Source organism: Bos taurus, chromosome 7 (assembly GCF_002263795.3).
Source record: "Bos taurus isolate L1 Dominette 01449 registration number 42190680 breed Hereford chromosome 7, ARS-UCD2.0, whole genome shotgun sequence".
NCBI classification, from domain to species: domain Eukaryota; kingdom Metazoa; phylum Chordata; class Mammalia; order Artiodactyla; family Bovidae; genus Bos; species Bos taurus.
In genome coordinates, this window is record NC_037334.1 from 57,698,989 (window position 1) to 57,722,200 (window position 23,212).

Genomic DNA, 23,212 nt, shown 5'->3' on the forward strand with positions numbered 1-23,212 from the left:
CTCACACCTTCTACAGTGGTGACAAAACCTTAAAAAGGGACGGCAATAGATATGTTTTATATGCATACAGACCCAGACACACATCACACACATACAAAAACACAGTCACATCCCTGTGATATAGTGCTTAGCTTAAATATATTAAGCGCCACAGAAATTATGTGGACTCTTATATGTAGAGTTGGCTTCCCTGGTGGCTTAGATGGTAAAGCTTCTGTCTGCAATGCAGGAGACCTGGGTTCAATCCCTGGGTCAGGAAGATCCCCTGGAGAAGGAAATGGCAACCCACTCCAGTACTCTTGCCTGGAAAATCCCATGGATGTAGAAGCATGGTAGGCTACAGTCCATGGGGTCACAAAGAGTTGGACACGACTGAGTGACTTCTCTTTCTGTATGTATAAACCCAGAATGGATTATCTACGATTTTAACCTATAAAATTGGTAGTTGATGGGATTTTTACATAAATCTATTTGAGTGACTCTGAAGTCTGAAGTGAAACTGAAACTGTGTGACAAAAGAAACAACTATTATAGAACTAAGAGTGACTTACAAAGGTAAAGTTTTCTAGAATATTTATTTTGTTACTCTGAAATCCACATAGTATTGTGTGCCTGCTCAATACGCTCTGTTTCTCACTGTAGAAAACTGTGAAGAAAATGATTTCGTGATACCTATTTTAGTTTCCTACTTTTGCTGTAAAATACTTGGAATTAACTTATCACATAGGGTATAAATCAAACTTTTCTAGGCAGATTTCTTTAAGGGGGCAGGTCAAGACTTTGTATATTAGGTGTTTTTTTTTTTTTTTTTTTTTTAATTGATTTGGAGTATCAGGTTAGTGTCAGGTTACAACACAGTGATTCAGTTTTATATATATATATGTGTATATATACACACACACACACATATCTATTCTTTTTCAGGTTCTTTTCCCTGTAGGTTATTACAAGATAACAAGGATAATTCCCTATGCTATACAGTAAGTCCTTGTTTATCTCTTTATTAGTAATGTGTGTATGTTATACCTAAACTCATAATTTACCACATACACACGCCCCCATTAGGTTCTTGTTAAATTGTGTTTATTGTAGTTACATTGTGTTTCAGTATCTTCATTTTGATTTGGTGCTTACCAGCAAACTTTTTAAGAATACATGATTCCTTGCTCTCTGATACCTGTGCCAGTGTTAAGTTCTCACCTTCCTGTAAAGCCCCCGTGTGCTAAATGATAATTTTGAAAGCAGCATTCAAGACAAAGCTTAAGTCCAAAACTATCTGAAGCAAAACATAATGTGTTTATTTGTTTACAAGTTGAAATAGTGAAAGCGTACATCCTCCATTTACTATAGATAATGATCACAAGTCTTTAATTGAGATAGTTCATCACAGTTTTGAAGGTAATTATATAACTATTGCCTCTCAAGACAGTATTTTAGATACCTGTGTTTGTTGTAGTTTAATGTGCTTTTGTGAGCCTTAAAATGAAATGTATGAACCAAGGCAAAAAGCCCTGTCTATAAAAGTAAATTATGACCATTTATAAAGAATAAACAAAGCCACAGACTGTACATTAAAAAATTCCATCCACAGCATGTTTTTATAGTTTCTCCATTGCTTAGCCTAAATGTAGTTTTGTTTTCTCCAGAGAGAACTCAGTGAAAATATCCCAGAATTCCATTACAGAGTAGCCAAAAATCATGGATAAATATCATTTTTATATTTAATAGGGGAAGACATGTATCATAATTGTTTTATTGGGTTTGTGTCATCATGCAATACATTTAATGGTTAATGCTTGTTACTCAAATTATACTGATAATATATTTGGAAACACAAAATTTAGTTTTACTGCTTAAGTTCAGTGTTAACTGCTAAAATCCCCAGACTTAGAAACTGGAAACTCACTGAGGTGCTTTAAAAAGATCAGTGAAGCAGATTTTTGCATGAGGCAAAGTCTGAATTTACTTAGACTTTGCCTGTAAAATAAGCCATGGTTTGAAATTAGCTCAGGATCAGAATAAGGATGTTCCTTATTCTGCAACACACAGTCATGGAAATTATGGATTTTCATCAAGTAAATTAACATTTCTAAAGCAAATGAAGATAACATTAAAATTTACATGTTAAATTTAGAAGTAAATTTTGAGCTCTGGTTATGTGAAATAAGGTTTGATAGGTAAAGTTAGAATTAGCAGGTTCAGGAAGAAACTAAAAGGAAGGAGACTGAGCCTCTGACAGATAAGCTTTACTCCAGCCAGTACACAGCTGGCCCTACAGACTACCCAGGGAAACAGCCCCTGTGGACAAGTGAAAAAAGAGCTGGCCTTTCTAATCAATCACTTCTGACAGAAGCATCTTAAATACAGCAGTTAAATCTTTGACAGCCAGATGATAACATAGTTACTCTAATATGATGTCCTGCTTAACCAAATTGTACATTTTGCAAATGCAGACCGCAAAGCATTTTTGTAATTCCTAATGGTATTCTACTATGTTTCATATGGCAATGTCAGTGGTACTCATAAGCATTATAAATAAATACAGTAAACACTATTTTGCTTTGGAACTATTTATCACAGTCTCCTGTCTCTTGATCTTCGTGTTCCCAGGGGATAGGGTCATTGTCCTCTACACAAGGGACTGTGTCTCTGTCATGCCAAAACTGCTCGACATCAGGGAGGATGGGAATCTCTGCCTTCTCGGCTTTCTCTTTGCTGACGGAAGGAGAGCCAGTTTTCTCTTTCTCTGACATAGATGGTGGGGATTCCAGAGATGGAATACTGTCACGAAGGACCTGGGAGTTACCAGCTGGTGTCTCCTGAGACTCTGAAGCAGGTGGATGTTTTTTGGTTATCATCCATTTCCATATGCCTTTCAAGCCTTCCTTGAACTCCTCTGACATCACTAGAAAAATGAGAGGATTTGCTGAAGAGATGGAAAACATGAGGACTTGAGACAGGGCTATAAAACCCTGTGGTGGGGCTGGGCCTCCAGCCTTCAGATGCCAAATCCACAGCCAGGCTATCCACTCAGGGAGCCACAGGATAGCAGAGGTGATGGCAATGCTCAGCAGCATCACTGTGAGTTGCTTTGAACGCATCTGGTTTCTAAGATTTTGAGTTTTAGTTCCTCGTTTCTGACATTGGCCATAAGCTCTCCAGAAATAAAAGCTGGCAGAGAGTAACGGGAGGCAAAATGCCAGCAGCGGGTAGAGCTTACCAAACGTTGACGTGAACTCTCTTGCCACAGCGGGCACATCCACGAGGCACATTTCCACACCTGCATGATGCCTGGTGGTGGTGAAGAACCATTCTGGCAGGGGTAGCAGGCTTGCCACAGCCCAAATGGCCACCAGCACTGACCAGATGGTGCAGTTGTGGATACTTACTGGTTTGGCTGGGTCACATGCATACATGAAGCATACCTTGGCTACTGCAACGATCGTCAGGCTCTTGGCTGCCATGCACGTGTGGATGAACCAGTCAGAGGACTTGCAGACAAACCAGCCCAGGTCCCAAACACCTCTGGAGTATGCTGTAGCTCGGACAGGTGCAGAAAACAGCAGGAGAGAGAGATCAGCCAGGCTGAGGTTGAGAATCAGGGAGTGGATCATGGATGGCTTTCCTTTCCAAGCACTGTGGAGGAGGATGCCAATGACACACAGATTCCCCACGAAACCCACCAGGCAGACAGCCACCAGGAGAGCTGGGACTACTGTCCTCCAGTCCTTGGAGTCTGAGGGCAGGTACCCGCCGGCAAAGTGGAGGTGAGCAAAGGACACGTTCATGGTGTTGGAGTTGGAGTCTGCCAGGCAGCTGTCAGTGCACCCCCTTCCATCTAGTGCCTACGTGCAAAAGTTAGCTTCTTTTTGTCTGTCTGCCTTGGCTCTTTGGTGTAGGAAATACATACGTCATCATCAGTGTCCAATGACACCTCTGGGCCCTCCCCTTGCTTTATTCCCTGAGAGCAGACTGTGAAAAAGGTTGACTGCTAAGCTCTTTGCTGTGTGTGCTAGTCCTTGACTGCATTGAGTGACAAGCAGCAGGAGCTCATGGTTGCTGCTCATTAGCAAGTCTAATAACATTGTCAGCCCAGCGGAGTGAAAAACTCCCCGATAGACCCATCAATGATAAATGAGAACATACATGTAAGTGGGTTATGTTCCTGGGGGGTCGCTAGAGACAGTCAAGGTAATTATTTTCAACTAGCTGATTTTAAATCTAGACCCCCATCTGTAATACAGTCAACACCACAAATGAGTAACCCACTTTAATCACCTGCACGGCTTGATCCAGCAGGTCTGGGGTAGGGCCCCCAAACTTGCATTTCTATCAGGTTTCCCAGGGATGTTATGATGTGAGTCTGGGACCACACTGTTCAAGGAAGAACTGGTGCTTCCCCTTTCGGCTGCAGGAATGAGCTTCCTCTTCTTTTACCCAAACCTCACCACCACTTCGGGTAAAGAATCCATCTGCCAATGCAGGAGACATGGGTTCAGTCCCTGAGTCAGAAGATCCTCTGGAGAAAGAAACAGCAACCTGCTCCAGTATTCTTGCCTGGAAAATTTCAATGAACAGAGGAGTCTGGAGGCTATTGTCCATGGCCGGACACGACTTAGCGACTAAACAGCACCACCACTTCAGCCTTATCAACACCTGGCTGAGATCAAATGCGCAGAACTGGATAATGGGAAAAAAAAAAAAAAGCTGCTGGTAAGAAGTCCTATTAAAAAGTCTAATTATGGATTACTCTAAGTTTAGTCTATTGTGAATTTTTTAGAGGTGATTTTAGAACAGTGCATTAAAATGAGTTTACTTACTAAGAAGACTTTTAAACCAGTGATGGTGATTAAACCAACCAAATGTTGAATTAGATTTTCTTTTAGAATTCCTAAAGGATTTATGGAGACAAATGAAATAAAAGAAAAATAATTTATTTGCAGAAGGCATGTAAGAGATTTTAAAGAAAATGACATTTTAAAGTTGGGAAAATAAAAAAATGATTCTAGAACCAGTCTTGAAATTTTATAATAGGCAGTGGAAAGATACTCTGGAGGAGGTCAGAGGAGCTGGAATTGTTCATGGAGAAGAGTTTGTGGAATTGAAAGGATTTTGAGGTCTACTCTGTGCTGAGTCAGAAATGCTTAGTGTCATATGGTGGAAAGTGTGCTGAGCTCAGAATCTGACCTCTAGGTTCTGGTTTTAACTCTGCTTTCACTAGTTTTTCTCTGGAAATTAAGGATGACATTTAAAATCTCCCTAAACAAAAACAAAAACAAACTCCCTGAAATCCCAGAACTCAACAAGTATTGACTCAATAAAAACATATGGATATCAGGAAAGCTGTCAGTGGTTCTTGATTATCTTTTCTGTTTTCCTTTCCCTCTAGGAAGTAGTTGTGTCTATGAAACAGTGGAGGTAAACGTCTTGTCCCAGCAACTCACAGTAATCTCTAGTTAGTGCTGTGGACAGTGATATATCAAGTCTCAGCAGCACCATTTTTGGGAGTGAAGAGGCCCACACCATCATATGGGAAGGCAAATGGTTGGGGGCAGGGTGTGCAGAGAAACACCCTGAGTACTACTTAGAGCAAATGAATGTCTTGTGAATTACAGGCTACAACAGAGCTAGTTCTACTTGATGTACGTGGAAGAGATGAGCTCAGGACCAGAAAGCATATACTACTTTGCATTATGGCTTATAAACTTGAGATGGTCAGGCTCCTGAAGATACAGAAAACAAAAAGCTAAATGAGTTTGAGAAGGCTTTAACAGCATGGAAATTTGATTCTAACTTTTTATTTTGAAATAATTGCAAACTTATAGGGAAAAATGCAAAAATAGTACAAAGAATTATCATTCTGATTTTCCAGCTGTCAACAGTTTTTCACGTTTGTGCTCGTGCCCTCTCTGCACACACACACACGCTTATATGCATATATATAGACACATAAACATATATATTGTTTTCCGAACCAATTGAGAATTGGTTTTCAGAAAATTTTGAGTTTTCTTCCTGGATTATCATTAGATATAAAAATCAAAATGAGACTATGTGCTTATGGCAAAAAGGAATTCTTTCCTTTGGCAATACTCATCACCCAACCCAAGCTTCTGTTTATCTTCTGATATACCAGCACTTGTGCATCTAGACACTACACAAATATAATATGTAGCAGTATGTGCCTTATATCCACTTTTTGTTTTAACATCATTTCCATTGACAGGATAAGTGTAACTTAGCCAACCTAAAAGAAGAATTACATCCTATGCATTTTTCTTATTTATATCATGAATTCAAGTTATTTTGATCTTTCTTCATAGCATATAGTTAAAAAAATTTTTTTTAATACAGTATTCAATTGTATGCCTGGTGGACATTTGCCAAGTTTCCTTATTTTTATTTATTTTTGGAAGTTGCCTAGTATGTGAAAGTATGAGTGTTAGTCACTCAGTTGTGTCTGACTCTTTGTGACTCCTTGGACTGTAGCCTGCAGGCTACTCTGTGGCATTCTCCAGGCAAGAATACTGGAGTGGGTAGATATTCCCTTCTCCAGGGGATCTTCCTGATCCAGGGATCAAACCCAGGTTTCCTGCATTGCAGGCAGATTCTTTACCATCTGAGCCACCAGGGAAGCCCCCCTTTCTTATTTGATAGAAGGGATCTTGGAGAGAAATGATTTGGATGAGATGGATGGAGAAGTACAGTAAAAATACTTAGAGTATTTGGGACGAAAAGTGAAAACAACCCACCACCCCCACCCCAAAATACTGGAAACAGCTCTCCACCGGTTGGTGAATGGATAAAGAAATGGCTGTATTCACACAATAGACTAGTATTTAGCAATATAAAGGAATACATGCTGCCACGTGTAAGAACCTCACAAATACTATGCCGACTGAAAGAAGCCAGAGACAATGACGTATTGTGAGATTCCATTTATATGAAATGTCCAGAAAAGGCAAATCTATAGAGATGGAAAGTAGAACAGTGGTTGCCTGGAGCTACGGGTGGGAAATGGGAGTGACTGCAAATGGGCACAAAGCATCTTTTGGGGGTAAGAAAAATGTACTCAGTTGGGATTGTGGGGGGTGGTTATACAACTCTGTAACAATGTACTGAAAACCTTGAATTGTACACAAAATGAGTGAATTTTATGGTATGTAAATCATACCTCAATGAAACCTTTTTTTAACATGAGTTATTTGGTATGGAGGAAAGGTAAAGAGCAGATGTCATAGCTCTTAGAATGCTGAGTGACCTCCAGTAAGAGGGAATATCCCATTCTGAGACTGTGATTAAAGTATATTATGTGGAGCCAGGGAGAGACTGTGATCTGGCAGGACCAAACCAAAGGGCAGTACTAGGTGGGAAAGGGCTGTGGGGAGAAGGGAACCCCAGAATGCTGGGATTCAGAACCTTGAGGCTTGGCTTCCCAGCTTGGAAATGGGCTTTCATTGGAGCCTTCTCCCTCTGTTTCCACACTCCTGCTGAGAAACCAGCAACAGGGCAGCCACCCCCAACAAGGACCTCAGTTGGGTTCCAGTCTACACTTCCTTCTCCTAACAGGGACAACACCCGCAGTGATGATGCCAAGAGATAACCCTTGGAAATTGAGAAACGGTAATAAAAAAGATAAATTTGAGCCATAGACATGCCCCATTTCTTTTAAAATTTTTAATTTACAAGGGACCTCAGCCAGCTCAAAAGAACCAAGGCAAAGCAAACTGGTGGCTAAGATTTTAAGTGGCTCCTGATAAAAACAGAACTAGGTGTGAGCTCTTGCTGATGCTGTGCTGCTAAGTCACCTCAGTCGTGTCCGACTCTGTGCGACCCCATAGACAGCAGCCCACCAGGCTCCCCCGTCCCTGGGATTCTCCAGGCAAGAACACTGGAGTGGCTTGCCATTTCCTTCTCCAATGCATGAAAGTGAAAAGTGAAAGGGAAGTCGATCAGTCGTCTCTGACTCTTAGCGACCCCATGGACTGCAGCCTTCCAGGCTCCTCCGTCCATGGGATTTTCCAGGCAAGAGTACTGGAGTGGGGTGCCATTGCCTTCTCCGTGAGCTCTTACTAGGAGCAGGTAAAGTTTATCCTATAGCTCAGTTCCATCCAGGGAAGGGGGAATAATAAAAACATCCATTTTTTTGAGTGAGTCCTCAGTGCCCATCATTGTGCTAAGCATTCTATGCCCCAAATCTTCACAACAGTTCCTAAAATACTATCATTTTCTCCTTCTTACAGGTGATGACCTTGGGGCATAAAGAGGTGAATAACTGGCCTATTAGGCTTTCCTGGTGATTCAGGGGTAAAGAATCCGCCTGCCAATGCAAGAGATGTGGGTTTGATCTCTGGATCAGAAGGTTCCCTGGAGAAGGAAATAGCAACCCAATCCAGTATTCTTGCCTGGAGAATACCATAGACAGAGGAGCCTGGTGAGCTATAGTTCATGAGTTCTCAGAGTCAGATGTGACTTAGCAACTGAACAACCACAAACACCCCCATGTGAATGTAGGTTGCACAGCTACTAGATGAGGGAGTTGGGACAGAGACCCCCATGGGTCTGACCCCAGAGTCGGGCTTCCAGAGTGAGTATTGGTAAGCTGTATGCTGCTATTCTGCCCCACTAAGAACGTTCTGGGTACTAACTGTTCTCTAAACACTACAGTTGTGAAACTGATCCAACCAAGGCCGATATTCTAAGGCCCAAATAATGGACTACAGGTCACTTCAACAAGCATGTTTTGAGCCCTTGTGCACTGGGAATATAAAGCTCGTGTATTCTTTTCTTCTTTTCTGGGGACCTGGAATCATGAGTTTAGGATGGAGCTGGGACTGATGTACCTGGGTCTCTAGTGGCAAGTTGGGGACCTGGAATACCCTGGGTCTAAGAGGAAGTGGGGTGCTTCCGGTTCCTGAGTCCAAGAGAGGTGCTGGGTATAGGGGATCCCTGAGTAGAGAGGGAGCTGGCCCTCGGATCCCTCAGTCCTAGCGAGGGGACAGGTACGTTGGGCCCCATCGTCTTGAGTGGGAGTTGGAAACCTGCATGATGCTTGGGTTCAGGAGAGAAGCTGAGGGCCTAGGATCAGAGCTTGGACCTTATATGAAGCAGGTGTGAGGTGTGGAATTAGAGTGTGGTTCCCTTGGTCCTAGGAGGGAACTGAAGGCCCTAGCCTCTTGCGTTCTGGAGGGGCGCTGTTCCATGAGTCCTGGAAGAGAAGTCGGGGTTCTAGATCCCTAGGTGGAGAGAGAAGGGGCAGAGGGTATCGCTGGGTTCCCTCTTGCTCTCTGGGTCCCCCCACCCCCACCTTCACTCCCACCCCTGGAAGCGCTTGTCTGCAAGGCCTCAAGCAGGCAGGTGCCTGGCCCACCTGGCGCTAACCCAGTCTCCACCTATTTTTCTTTCAGTGAATATTTGCTGAGCCACTTTCCCTGGGCCAAACCCAACGCCAGCCTCCGGGAACCCACTGTGGTAGAAGAGTCCCATTTTCTCCAGGAGCTACCAGGTAGTCGGAGAGATGGACAAAGGAGAAGTTGCGGAGAGAGTGCTACGAGATACTGGCTGAGGAGCAAATGCCAGAGAACAGCTGCTTCTCATCAGAGAGGTGAACGTGGCTGGCTTGCGGGGTCTGAGAATAACCTCCTTCCACCTGTGGGCTGTCAGGCCCTGGATGTTGCACGGAAGCTCTGGGAGGAGCAGAGTGGGGCACACGGGGCGGTTTGACCAGCTGCTTTTGGTTGGCTTGTTAGACAGCGTTCAGTTCCGTCTCTGCCAGCAGTAGGGAGCTCAGCCCTCGGGTCTACAGTGTCTTTGCCACCCGCGCTCCCACTCTCAAGGTCAGTAAACCGGTTGGTGGTTCCTTCTTTGAGGACAGCCTTGCTTGCTGAAGCGTCCTCTCTCCGGTCCGCTCACAGTGCTCCTTTCTGGATCACAGTTCCTGGTTTTTGTGAAGCATCCTTTGCCGTGGAGTTTCCTGAGTGGCGTGTCCCATTACTTCTCGTCTGGCATCTTGGAGTGTTGTTCCAGACTGCGGGTGCAAAGCTGCGTGACCTTCCATCTCTAACGTGAGTGCTGGGTAGGTCTGGCTGGGTCTGAGCTACCGCTCCGACAAGCCGGCACCTCCCCCGTCCCTCTTGTTTCTGCTGTTGGTTAAGTGGCTCTTAAGTCCACCGTGGGGAAGATGGCGGAAGCAGATGGATTGTGCTGTTAGTTACAAAATGGGCACCAAGTCTGGAAACGTAGGTCTTCAACTTATCTTATTTAACATCATAACCGTTTATTTTATTGGAGTATAATTGCTTTACGATGTCGTGTTGATTTCTGCTGTACAGCAACATGAATCACCTCCCTCCCAGCACCCCCATCCCATTCCATCCCACCCTTTTAGATCATCACAGAGCTCTGAGCTGGGCTCCCTGGCTACACAGCAGATTTCCCTTGGCTGTGTGTTTTACACATAATGGTGTACATATGTCAGTCCCAATCTCCCAGTTCATCTCACCCTCCCCACGACCACTTGTCTGTTCTCTGCATCTGTCTCTATTCCTGCCCTGCAAATAGGTTCCTCAGTACCATTTTTCTAGATTCCACATATATGCATTAATATATTTGGTTTTCTCTTTCTGACTTCACTCTGTATGACAGACTCTAGGTACATCTGCCTCACTACAACTGACTCAATTTCATTCCTTTTTATGGCTGATTAATATTCCGTTGTAGTAACCGTTTGTTATGTGTTGGCACATGTTTCCAGACTTGATGGCCATCCTGTGTATCTTAACTTCCACAGACTGGGAGTCAGGCAATCTGAACCCTTCCCCACAGAGGGAGACTGTTGGATCTGCCAGGGACCCTTTTGGATTGTCTGTGTCACAGTTTTCCAGACGGGGAGGCAGATGCTCAGTAAAGTGTAAGTGACCTGTTCTAGGTCACTTGGTTTCTCGGTAGCTGGGCAGCAACCGGGATTCAGGAGTCTCTTATTTTTTGTTCTACATACTGTTTCGGACTTCTTCCTGCTGTGTTTTTTTCCCTTTGTTAATAACTTGTGCTTTGACTTTATGGAGGGTAAAATTTGAAGATGTAGATGGGAAGCCTCTTTGGAAAGCACGAGGATTGTAAGAACATAGGAGGTAGCTGTAATGTATCAGCTGATGGAGAACTTAAACTTTCTTTTCTAGAAACCAAATTTCCAGTCTTGTAAAACACAGCGGTGGTTTATATGATGATGTATTTCCTTTTATCTGTTGTTTTTTTTCTTTGCAAGACTTTGTTTGCTTTTTACATTGTTAGAATGGAAATTATAATTGCAGCTCTGATTTAAAAAAAAATATTTTATTTGTTTGGCTGTGCTGGGTCTTAGTTGCAGTATGTGGGATCTAGGTCCTGATCAGGAATCAAACCTGGGCCCCCTGCACTGGGCATGTGGAGTCTTAGCCACTGGACCACCAGGGAAGTCCTGAAGCTCTGATTTTTCTTGTAATGAGAGGCTCTGATTGTCCAAAATGACCCTAGGGAGAACTGTCTCAGGGATTGATTTCACAAGCAGTGAAGATGACAATCTTCACTTGCTTTTTGTAGAGGCCATAGTCCTAGGAGAACAGCAAGTAAAGGACTAACACATACATATGGGTACAGAATGGTTAAAATCATGCTTTGAATGCAATGAACGCATTCCTGGCTACAGCTATTTTGTTTTTGTAGGGTACAGTTTGCTGTGGGTTCTTACTAAATGACACATCCCATTATTTAGAGGAAGGTCTAGTTGTTAAAAAAAAAAATCAAAATTTTATTGCCACATCCACCTTGTACAGTGAATTTTTTCATATTCCTTTTAAAAAAAAGCTTTATAGAGATAGAGCTCACATGCCCTTAGCACACATGCACGCACACGTCACCCAGTGAACGCTCAATTCAGTGGTTTTGTTATTTTACTCTTTCACGTTCTTGTCCATGCTAAGTGGCTACTGTGGGTGTGATGCTCTCTTCAGCACCAGCTAGAGCTGTTTCCATGACTACCGAATCCAGCAGGTAGAGTCGCATCATCGTGCACATTTCAGACATCCCAGGACTAGATGGGCTGGGCATGGAACATGCAGTGTTCAGAGATCCCATGCTATCTCAGGTTCCTGGGGCCCATTGGAAAAGAGAGTACACTGCCATCCCAGAGTCCCAGACTCTGCCCTCCTTTTTTAAAATGGAAGAGGCAGTCTGTAGGTTTTGGCCTGCATGTTTACTTTGAGGAGGAAAACATTTTTCTTAATTTAAAAAAATCCTCAGTAATGAAATATCATACTCCATATCTTGGAAAGAAAAGGTGTTTGGATGAAGGGGAAGGAGGATTAGAGTTTGATTTCAAATGTTTCAACCTGGGTACAAAATGTTTGTCAATCAGCTATTCTGCTGAGTGCATTAAAAAAAAGCTTTTTTTTTAAAATACTTTTCAGTCCCTCATTGCAAATCCTTGTTGAAAGTTTAGGAAATTCTTCTAAAAGTTTAAAACTTTTCCACCTTGCTTTTTATTTATTTATTTAGTTGTGCATTATTTCCCTGCCTTGTTCAGTAGTTGAAAAATTGAACTTTGCAAGTTTGAGTGCTTCCTGTGATGTCTATAAATTTTACCTTCATAAACATTTTAAAAATTAGGTAGAACAGGTGATATTGTCATTATTTTGTATAGAAGACACTAAAGCATCCCAGAGGCTTTTGACTTGCTAGTAGTTTCAGAACTTGTTAGTTGCTGGATTAAGAGAGACCCTGGATTCCTGATTCTGCTTCCAACTCTTCCACCAGATCAACCTCGCAGTGGAACATAAATTAGTATGCTGAGAGATGTTTTCAGGTGTTCTGTATTAGTTTCTTGTTGCTTCTGTAATAAATTATCATGAATTTATAGCAGCTGAAAGCAACCCAAATCATCTTACAGACCCAAAGTCCTAAAATCAAGGTGTCAGCAGGCTGCATTTCTTCTGGAGGATTTAGGAGAGAATCCATTTCTTTGTCTTTTCTGGCGTCTAGAGGCTGCTCACATTTCTTGACTCCTGGCCCCTTCATCTGCTAAGCCAGCAGCATAGCATCTTTTCAACCAAAATTGGGGTCCAGCTGCTCCCCACTCAAAAGCCAATAAAGAGGCAAGGTTGGTCATTATGTAGTTAACATCTTCCACCTGATTGGGGGTTTCAGCATCTGCAAGACAGCTCACACGATATGGCCCAGAATATTATTTATTGCCCTTGAGCAGGAAATAAATGTCCTTAACTGTAGTTAATGACTCAGCTGATATTATTTAGTCTTGTTGGACTGTTTACCTTTGTTTAGGCAGTTTCTCACTTCTCTAATTAAACTTGCTCTTTGGCTAAAGTTTCTCCACAGACAAAAGGCAGATGGAGGACATGGGGGACAAGGACCATAGGGTCCTGCTCCTTTTCATCTTTACCTCTCTCTCTGTAACTTCTGCTTCGTCACATCTCCTTCTCTGGCTTCTATCCCTTCTGCCTCCTTCTTATATGAAAGACCTTTTGTGATTACATTGTACCCAGTGAATAATCCATGATAGTCTCTCCATCTCCAAATCCTTACCTTAATCGTATCTGCAAAGTTCCTTTGGTCATGTAAGGTGAATAGTCATAGGTTTCTGGGGTTAGGGCATAGGCATCTTTTGGAAAGCTATTATTGTCAGTTCCATGTATTCTAAAAAAGTTTGGTGGTAGTACATTTGGGACTTGCTGGACTAAACAGAATTAAACAGAATTTCTCTGCACTTTAAAAATGGTAACCAAAGCTTCCATTTGTTGAGACTTTAGTATCTCTGAAGCACTTTGCTAAATTTTATGTTGATTATCTCATTTCATTCTCATGACAATACAAAAAGGAGTTCTGTTTCCATTTATCAAATAAACTGAAGTTCAAAGTTAAGTGACTTATTCAAACTTACACTGCTAATAAGTGGCAGCGCTGGGATTCAAACTCAGATCTATGTGATGCTAGAGCATGAGTCTTGGAGAGTCATTATATTAATGCTTTAATATGAAAAGCAGGGGGTTTAGGATACAGACATTTTCATATTAATCTAGCCCAAATCATAGCATCTTGGCTTTACAGGTGGCTCTAGAGGTGAAGGATCTGCCTGCCAATGCAGGAGATGTAAGAGACACAGATTAAATCCCTGGGTAAGGAAGATTCCCTGGAGAAGGGCATGGCAACCCACTCCAGAACTTTTGCCTGGAGAATCCTATGGACAGAGGCGCCTGGTCGGCTACACAGTCCATAGGGTCACAAGGAATTGGACACGACTGAAGTGACTTAGCATGCATAGCATCTTACCAAGCTAGTGTTCTTCAGAGCACTTTATGAAACAATAAACTTGGTGGCCTTCATATCAGTGTTACCCAATAGAACTTTGTGTGACGATGGGCATGTTCTGTATCTGTGCTATCCAGTGTGGGAGCTGCCAGCCACATCTGGCTGTTGAGCACTTGAAATGTTAGAGCAACTGAGGGACTGAATTTTAAATTTCATGTGATTTAAATTATAGAAATAATCATGTGCGACTAATGGTTTCTATATTGGAGAGCCCAGTCTTTATTCTTCCAATACCTGATGTTTCAGTTTAGCCCAGGCCCATGCAGTTACTTTACTTTTGAGCATAATACTATATTTGACAATTTCTTGGTATCAAATGTCATTTGAAGAATGGTGGTTGAAAGCTTCTTCAGAAAATGCTCCTGTAAAGAATGTGTCTTTGTGGTGGAAGATAATAGTAAAACAGGATTTCAGGTGTCTTGGGCAGAGTCAGTAGAAATTTGTAGACCACTGAGTCCTGTCTTTTTTTTAATTTTATTTATTTTTTAATTGAAGGATAATTGCCTTACAGAATTTTGTTGTTTTCTGTCAAACTTGAATCAGCCATAGGTATATATATATCACCTCCTTTCTGAACCTCCCTCCCATCTTCCTCCTCATCCCACCCCTCTTGGTTGACACAGAGCCCCTGTGAGTTTCCTGAGTCATACAGCAAATTCCCATTGGCTATCTATTTTATACATGGTAATGTAAGTTTCCATGTTACTCTTTCCATATACCTCGCCCTCTCCTCTTCTCTCCCCCATCTGTAAGTCTATTCTCTATGTCAGTTTCTCCATTGCTGACATGTAAATAAATTCTGGAAGACAGTATGGAGATTTCTTAAAAAACTAGGAATAAAACCACCATATGACCCAGCAATCCCACTCCTAGGCATATACCCTGAGGAAACCAAAATTGAAAAAAACACATGCATCCCATTGTTCATTGCAGTGCTATTTACAATAGCTAGACATGGAAACAACCCAGATGTCCACTGACAGATGAATGGATAAAGAAGTTGTGGTCCATATACACAATGGAATATTACTCAGCCATATATACACAATGGAATATTACTCAGCCATAAAACAGAACGCATTTGAGTCAGTTCTAATGAGGTGGATGAACTTAGAACCTATTATACAGAGTGAAATAAGTCAGAAAGAGTAAGATAAATATTGTATTCTAAGCATATATATGGAGTCTAGAAAAATGGTTACTGTCTTTGATAAAACTGCCTGGGGAGCTGGTTAGCTGACAGTTTCCCCTAAAGATGGATGTCCTAGTGGAAGAACTCTTCAGTCATTCAACAAGAAGCTGTGAAAAGATGGTCTAGAAATTGTGGGAGAATCAAGGAAATAGGAAGGTCCTGTCCAGGCTTTGAAACAGCTCTGGGGGAACAGCATGCACTTTGGTGAAAAGACCATCTCTAATGTTAGTGTGCTTAGTCGCTCAGTTGTGTCTGACTCCTCAAGACACCATGCACTATAGCCCACCAGGCTCCTCTGTCCATGGAATTTTCCAAGCAAGAATACTGGAGTGGGTTGCCATTTCCTGTAATGCTACATAAGACTGTATCATTGGAAATGTAAAGAAAGTACCAAGTTAATGTTATGGCCAGTGATGTTCATGTTTACTTTAGCTGTGGAAAACAACTTTTCAGGTGAAATCATAGGCAGAAGCTCAATAACGGTGACGAAGGGAGAGCTGCCCTGGGACTTGCTTGGTGGTCCAGTGTTAGAACTCTGTACTCTCACTGCTGAGGTCCTGGGTTCAATTCCTGGTCAGGGAACTAAGATCCCACAAGCCAAGCCACATGACAGAAAAAAACCAAAAAACGCTGTCCTGTGTGAAGCAAGTGTTGGGTGGAATCATGGTCCTGTTTTCTGAGGCCCTCCCCTCATTTACTGCTGTGGCCCTTGGGGTGTCTCCCTGAAACTCCAGGGCAGTGGTCCCCAGCCTTTTTGGCACCAGGGACTGATTTTGTGAAAGACAGTTTTTCCATGGACCGAGAGTGGGCGGGGGATGGTTTGGGGATGACTCAAGCCCATCACATTTATTGTTCACTTTATTTCTTCTTTAATGTTACTGCTGATCTGATAGGAGGTCCTCTGCCTGGAGGTTGGGGATCCTGCGCTGGGAGATGTAAGTCACTGACAGAGTCTAGAAAAGAGTTTAAAAGCTCAGAGGCAGGAGTGTTCCTGGGGTTCTGAGGGAATGCTGCATAGAAAGGTGAACTATGATACTTCCCAGGTATCTCTATATACATATTTTCAAATACATTTTCTACACACACACACATATATTTTGGTGGGAAAGGCCTTTATCACTCTTAAACAGAAATGTGATATAACTATACGCTTATGTCCTCTGGTACACACATATACAATTTTGAAAGGATCCTGCTGGATGCTATTGCTAATTTGCCTTTTCTTTTCATATCATCTCATCTGCCACTGTCTGTCATTACCTGATCTGCATCTTTAAAATGGTAGTTGAACATTCTCTTTTGTGTTTGTGCAGAAGAGAGTACAACTGGGGGAAAAGGGGCATCCTTAGATCTCATGTCACTGATATAAGTCAAGTTCTTCCAACATCCTTGGGTAGATTCTTCACCCAGAACCAGCCTTTTTTTCTTTTTTTTTTTCCCCAGAAAGAGCTATCCTTGTGCATAAATCCCAAACGACACTGGAGATCAGTGTGCTAGGCTGTGTGTGCTGTGCTCAGTTGCTTCAGTCGAGTCTGACTCTCTGCAACTCTGTGGACTATAGAGATCAGTGAATTGGCTTTCAATCTTGCTACCGAAGTGTGTGTTTCCTGTGTTGTGTGGGTACAGGGATCTCCTGGATAACTGAATCAGCTTGGGTCTTTGAGTTCTTTATAGCATCTGTTTCAAGGTCTCATCTTACCCAATCTTTTTTTTTTTTTTTCCCCTGCAGTATTTTATTATTTTTAATTTGTTTTTTCTTTTTAAAAATTATTTTTAATTGGAGGATAATTGCTTTACAGAATCATGTTGGTTTCTGCCATATATCGACATGAATTAGCCATAAGTATACTTCTATCCCCTCCCTCTTGAACCTCCTTCTCACCCCACCTGACCCCTCTAGGTTGTCACAGAGCACTGGTTTGAACTCCCTGAGTCATACAGCCAATGCCCACGGGCTGTCTGTTTTATATATGGTAATAGGTATGTTTCAGTGCTGCTTTCTCAATTCATCCCACTCTGTCCTTCCCCCACTGTGTCCACAAGTCTGTACTGTATGTCTGCGTCTCCAATGCTGCCCTGCAAACAGGCTCATTAATACCTGGTCATCAGTACCAGCTTTCTAGATTCTATCAGTTCAGTTCAGTCACTCAGTCGTGTCCGACTCTTTGCGACCCCATGAATCACAGCATGCCAGGCCTCCCTGTCCATCACCAACTCCCGGGGTTCACTCAGACTCACGTCCATTGAGTCAGTGATGCCATCCAGCCATCTCATCCTCTGTCGTCCCCTTCTCCTCCTGCCCCCATCCCTCCCAGCATCAGGGTCTTTTCCAATGAGTCAACTCTTCGCATGAGGTAGCCAGAGTACTGGAGTTTCAGCTTGAGCATCATTCCTTCCAAAGAAATCCCAGGGCTGATCTCCTTGCAGTCCAAGGGACTCTCAAGAGTCTTCTCCAACACCACAGTTCAAAAGCATCAATTCTTCGGCGCTCAGCCTTCTTCACAGTCCAACTCTCACATCCATACATGACCACTGGAAATACCATAGCCTTGACTAGATGGACCTTTGTTGGAAAAGTAATGTCTCTGCTTTTCAATATGCTATCTAGGTTGGTCATAACTTTTCTTCCAAGGAGTAAGAGTCTTTTAATTTCATGGCTGCAGTCACCATCTGCAGTGATTTTGGAGCCCAAAAAAATAAATTCTGACACCGTTTCCACTGTTTCCCCCTCTATTTCTCATGATGTATGTGTTAATACATATTTGTCTTTCTGACTTACTTTACTCTGTATAAAAGGCTCTAGATGTATCTACCTTATTAGAACTGAGTCAAATGCACTCTTTTTATGGCAGAGTAATATTCCATTGTGTATATGTACCACAGTTTCTTTATCCATTCATCTGTCAGTGGACAGCTAGGTTGCTCCATGTCCTTGCTATTGTAAATAGCGCTGTGATGAACTTTGGGGTCCATGTGTCTTTTTCACTTATGGTTTCCTCAGGGTATATGCCCAGTAGTAGGATTGTTGGGTCATATGGTAATTTTATTCCTAGTTTTTTAAGGAATCTCCATACTGTTTTCTATGTCAATTTGCGTTCCCACCCACAGTACAAGAGGCTTCCCTTTTCTCCACACCCTCTCCAGCATTGTTTGTTTGTATATTTTTTGATGGTGGCCATTCTGACTAGGGTAAGCATTCCATTTCAAGGAGTAATGGATTCAAAAATTACGTGGCTAGTGAGTGAGAGGCCTGAAACTGAAGCCAGGTAGTCTGACGTTAGCATTTGTGCGCCAGGGCACCAACTTGTCTCCAAAATAGGCTTCCTTTCTGATAACTTTAATAGTAGGTAATGAGTTGTCAAAGGAGTTCCTGGTGAATGGAGCAAATGTTAATAAGCACCATCTCTCTTTCTCATATGAGGTGGTTATTTCTACCTTCATATGGACCAGAACCTAGATATTTCCTCATTGGAGTCCCCTCTCAACAGTAGCCTGCTTCATGTGAAAGTAACTCAATGGTTTGGTGAACACCTTTCCATAGATGTCTTTACAGATTTACAAATAAATGACATATGTGTTTTTGATTTCAAGTGAGATCTGCTGCTGCTGCTGCTAAGTCACTTTAGTCATGTCTGACTCTGTGCGACTCCACAGAGAGCAGCCCACCAGGCTCCCCCATCCCTGGGATTCTCCAGGCAAGAACACTGGAGTGGGTTGCCATTGCCTTCTCCAATGCATGAAAGTGAAAAGTGAAAATGAAGTCGCTCAGTCGTGTCTGACTCTTAGTGACCCCATGGACTGCAGCCCACCAGGCTCCCCTGTTCCTGGGATTCTCCAGGCAAGAACACTGGAGTGGGTTGCCATTGCTTTCTCCAGGGGATCCTCCTAGATTCCATCATACATGAATCCAGTCTTTTTTTCTGTGTGCTATGTGCAATACCATTGCTTAAAAGACTTTTTTTCCAGAAGTGTGTGTGAGGAGGTGACCATGGGGAAGATGAGGCTGAACTCTGTTCAAGGTACAATTAATAAATATTATAAAATACCTAATAATAACTTGGCTTTAGCAATAATACTTGATCTATTTCTTGGCATCAGACAAGTTCTTAGTTCTCTTGTCTTTCATAAACAAACACAGTTGATTGTCATAAAGCTTCTACTAAGGCCAAATTGTTTTCCTCTTTATTTCATTTTGGCATACTTAATTATGGCTATTGCTGTATCAATGGTGTTATATTTGGGACTTATGCTTTTTTATGCTTCTGCAATTTAATTTTTCATTTTCCCATTTGTTTTCAATACATTCATGTAATCACTCAATTCCACAGCTCTACCAAGCTTGCTGCCTAACCTGAACCACTGATGGGCAGATACTGCCCTCTGTGGACAGCTCAAAACACTGTCAGTTGATGAAGAAAGGAGTGCATTTATTTGTTCTAAAGGTAGTTGTTTTTTTGTCCCCATTTGTAGCAACAGGGATGGACCTAGAGATTATCATACTCAGTGACGATATCATTTATATGTGGAATTTTAAAAAAATGATATAAATGAACTTATTTACAAAATAGAAATAGACTCAAGGCATAGAAAACAAACTTATGGCTACCAAAGGGGAACGGGAGGGGGGATAAACTAGGAGTTTAGGATTAGCAGATACACCAACAAGGACCTGCTGTATAGTGCAGGGAACTATACTCAATATTTTATAATAACCTATAGGAGAAAGAATCTGAAAAAGATTTATATATATTATATATATAATATGTATACATAAAACAATCACTTTATACACCTGAAACTAACACACCATTGTGAATCAACTATACTTCAATAAAAAAATAAAAGTAATTTGCAGGCATCAGTGACTAACATACAAAATAAAAGTTGAATGATGGGACATGGATGAAAATTACTTTAGCATAAGCATATTTGAGTGTACACGAGGAAAATGAACACAGAAATAAAAAATGGTACCAGATGCCCATGAGAGGAGGTATACAGTCTTCTAAATTGTGGCTTGAGGTCCAGCTGCTTGGGTACTGCTTTTGAACCCGTTAGAAATGCAGAATCCCAGGTCCCACCCCAAACTCTCGTATCGAAGTCTGCATTTAACAGGGACTTGAGATGACTCATCCGCATGGTGAAGCATGAGAACCTCTGGTGTACAGCGAGGCAGGTGTTTGGCCCATGGACTTGAGATGTAGGTAGAATTGGGTTGGATTCCCAGCTCTGCCACTTATTACCTGTGTGAACTTGAGCAGGTGACATTTCTGTGCCTCAGTTTCCTTATCTGTAAATGGGGAATATAACCAGTACGTCCCTCATAGGATTATTGTCAGGCAACCGTCACCAGCAACATGACCACCATCACCACTAAGGATTAACGAGGGCCCACCCTACCCCAGGTGCTGTTACTGACACTTGTTACTAATTTGTGAATGGGATGGAGGAAGGCTGCATGCCTGGCAAAGGGTAAGTCTCATCAAATCTTAAAACCTGACGGGTTGTGATTGTTATGATCACTCTAAAGCATGGTCTTTAGCAAGTGGGATAGAATGGTATTCCTCAGCTGAAAAACTGAAGGTTGTAGATTTGGGGAGTGGAGGTGGGTGCTGGGCCTGCTAGGGCGTTCAGGACCAAACTCTGAACATCTGACCCCAGCTTTTCATTAGTGATGTAAAAAGGATTATTTAGGGTAAAACCAGTTTTCTGTTTTTGTTCAGTCACTAAGTCATGTCCAACTCTTTGCAACCCTTGGACTGCAGCATGCCAGGCTCCCCTTCATACACTATCTCTTAGAGTTTGCTCAAACTTGTGTCCATTGAGTCGGTGATGCCATCCAACCACCTCATCCTCTGTCGTCCCCATCCCCTTCTCCTGCCTTCAATCTTTCCCAGCATTAAGGTCTTTTCCAGTGAGTTGGCTCTTTGCATCAGGTGGCCAAAGCATTGGAGTTTCAGCTTCAGCATCAGTCCTTCCAGTGAATATTCTGGACTGATTTCCTTTAGGATTGACTGGTTTGATCACCTTGCTGTCCAAGGGACTCTCGAGTCTTCTCTAACTCCACAATTCAAAAGCATCAATTCATTGGTGCTCTGCCTTCTTTATGGTTCAACTCTCACATTCTTAATGACTCAGTTTTCCGAGCATTTGCTTCATCTAGGAAGCAGCAGGAGAACTGGTGTTTAAAACAGTGGTTCTCAGACTTTTTGGTCTCAGAGGACCTCTTTATCTTTTAAAAATTATTGAGAACGCCATAGAGCTTTTTGTTTATGTGATTATATCTATTGATATTGACCTTATTAGAAACTAAAGCTGAGAAAATTTTAAAATATTTTTTTGAGGGTACTTCCTTGATGGTCCAGTGGTTAAGACTCTGTGCTTCCACAGGGGAACAGGTTTGATACCTGGGCAGAGCAAAAAAAATTTTTATCTTTTTTTATGATTTATTTTTCTGTTTTATTATTATTGCACATTTCAGTGCTCTCTCATTCATCCATTTCTGTTTCTTGTAAACTGCATAGTTAGGGAAATTCCTACCTAAACTTCTTGATTTTGATAGCATTCCATGTAAGAAAATTTTACAATATTAATTCATTTAAAAGAAATGGTAATCAACCCAGTACATGTTAACGTTAAGCAATAGTTTTATAAGAAATAAATATATTTTATAAAACAAAAAAATACAGTTCCTTGATGGCCTACCTGTTAGGATTCTGGGCTTTCATTGCTGGGGCCTGGCTTCAGTCCCTGGTTGGGGAACTGAGATCCTGTAAGCGCTGTGGCATGGTCACAATAAAAAATGAAAAATTAGTGATAAGAGTGGTGTTTTTCCGTATTTTTGCAAATTTCCTTAAAGCCTGGCTTAATAGAATGAAACTGGATTCTCCTGTCTGCTTTTGCATTTGGTCTGTGAAAGTGTCACTCAACTTGTGGCCTCTAGAAAACTCCTGTATACTCAGGAGCCAATGAGAGTGAAAAAGGCACATAATATTTTAGTATTACTAAAAATTAGTTTTGATCTTGTAGATCCCCTGTTAGGGTCTCAGGGAATCCCGGGAAACTGGAAATTTAAGAGATGAAAGTACACTCATTACAAGCAAATACATGTAGTTGAAGTATTTATTCTTCTACATTAATTAAGTGCCTTATAGAGCAGAGCTCTGCTCGGACCCCATGATAAACTTGGAATGCATTAAACAGAATTTATGCAAGATTTATAATTCTCCATTTTTGCTAATTTGGATGGGTCTTACACACCTGTGGGTTTTGTCATATTTCCACAGGAGTTTTTGATTAGAGACACTTGGCAATTACCCCTAGACTTCCAGTTCAGTGCAGAAAACTATTTGTTTTAACATTCTGTATTCTTTGGCTGTTGCTGCTGCAAGTTGGAAATCGGTGATTAACTTACAGGGTGTGATCAAAGCATTGCTCTCTTGTCACATTTTATCTTTAGAGAGAAGAGAATAGTGGTAAAAATAGAGCAGAAATCTCTTTAGTTGAATATATGGCTTTTAAAATAGAGCTGTTAAGTACATCAGGTTGGCATGCTGTATGTGCTTAGTTGCTCAATCGTGTCCGGCTCTTTGTGACCCCATGGACTGTAGCCCGCCAGGCTTCTCTGTCCATGGGGATTCTCTAGGCAAGAATACTGAAGTG

At 41.9% G+C, this 23,212-nt stretch overlaps 1 protein-coding gene across 1 annotated transcript; it reads right to left on the bottom strand.

The window, feature by feature from the left end:
- Positions 1–794: 794 nt before the first annotated feature.
- Positions 795–3,832, bottom strand: GPR151 (G protein-coupled receptor 151). The gene has a single exon (XM_010807488.4). It carries the CDS (start codon positions 3,786–3,788, stop codon positions 2,568–2,570), a length of 1,221 nt encoding a protein of 406 aa, XP_010805790.2. The 5' UTR covers positions 3,789–3,832; the 3' UTR covers positions 795–2,567.
- Between the last annotated feature and the right edge of the window lie 19,380 nt (positions 3,833–23,212).

What these genes read in the sequence shown, in the direction of transcription:
- GPR151 (XM_010807488.4), bottom strand. Translation starts at nt 3,788, where the DNA reads ATGAACGTGTCCTTTGCTCACCTCCACTTTGCCGGCGGGTACCTGCCC.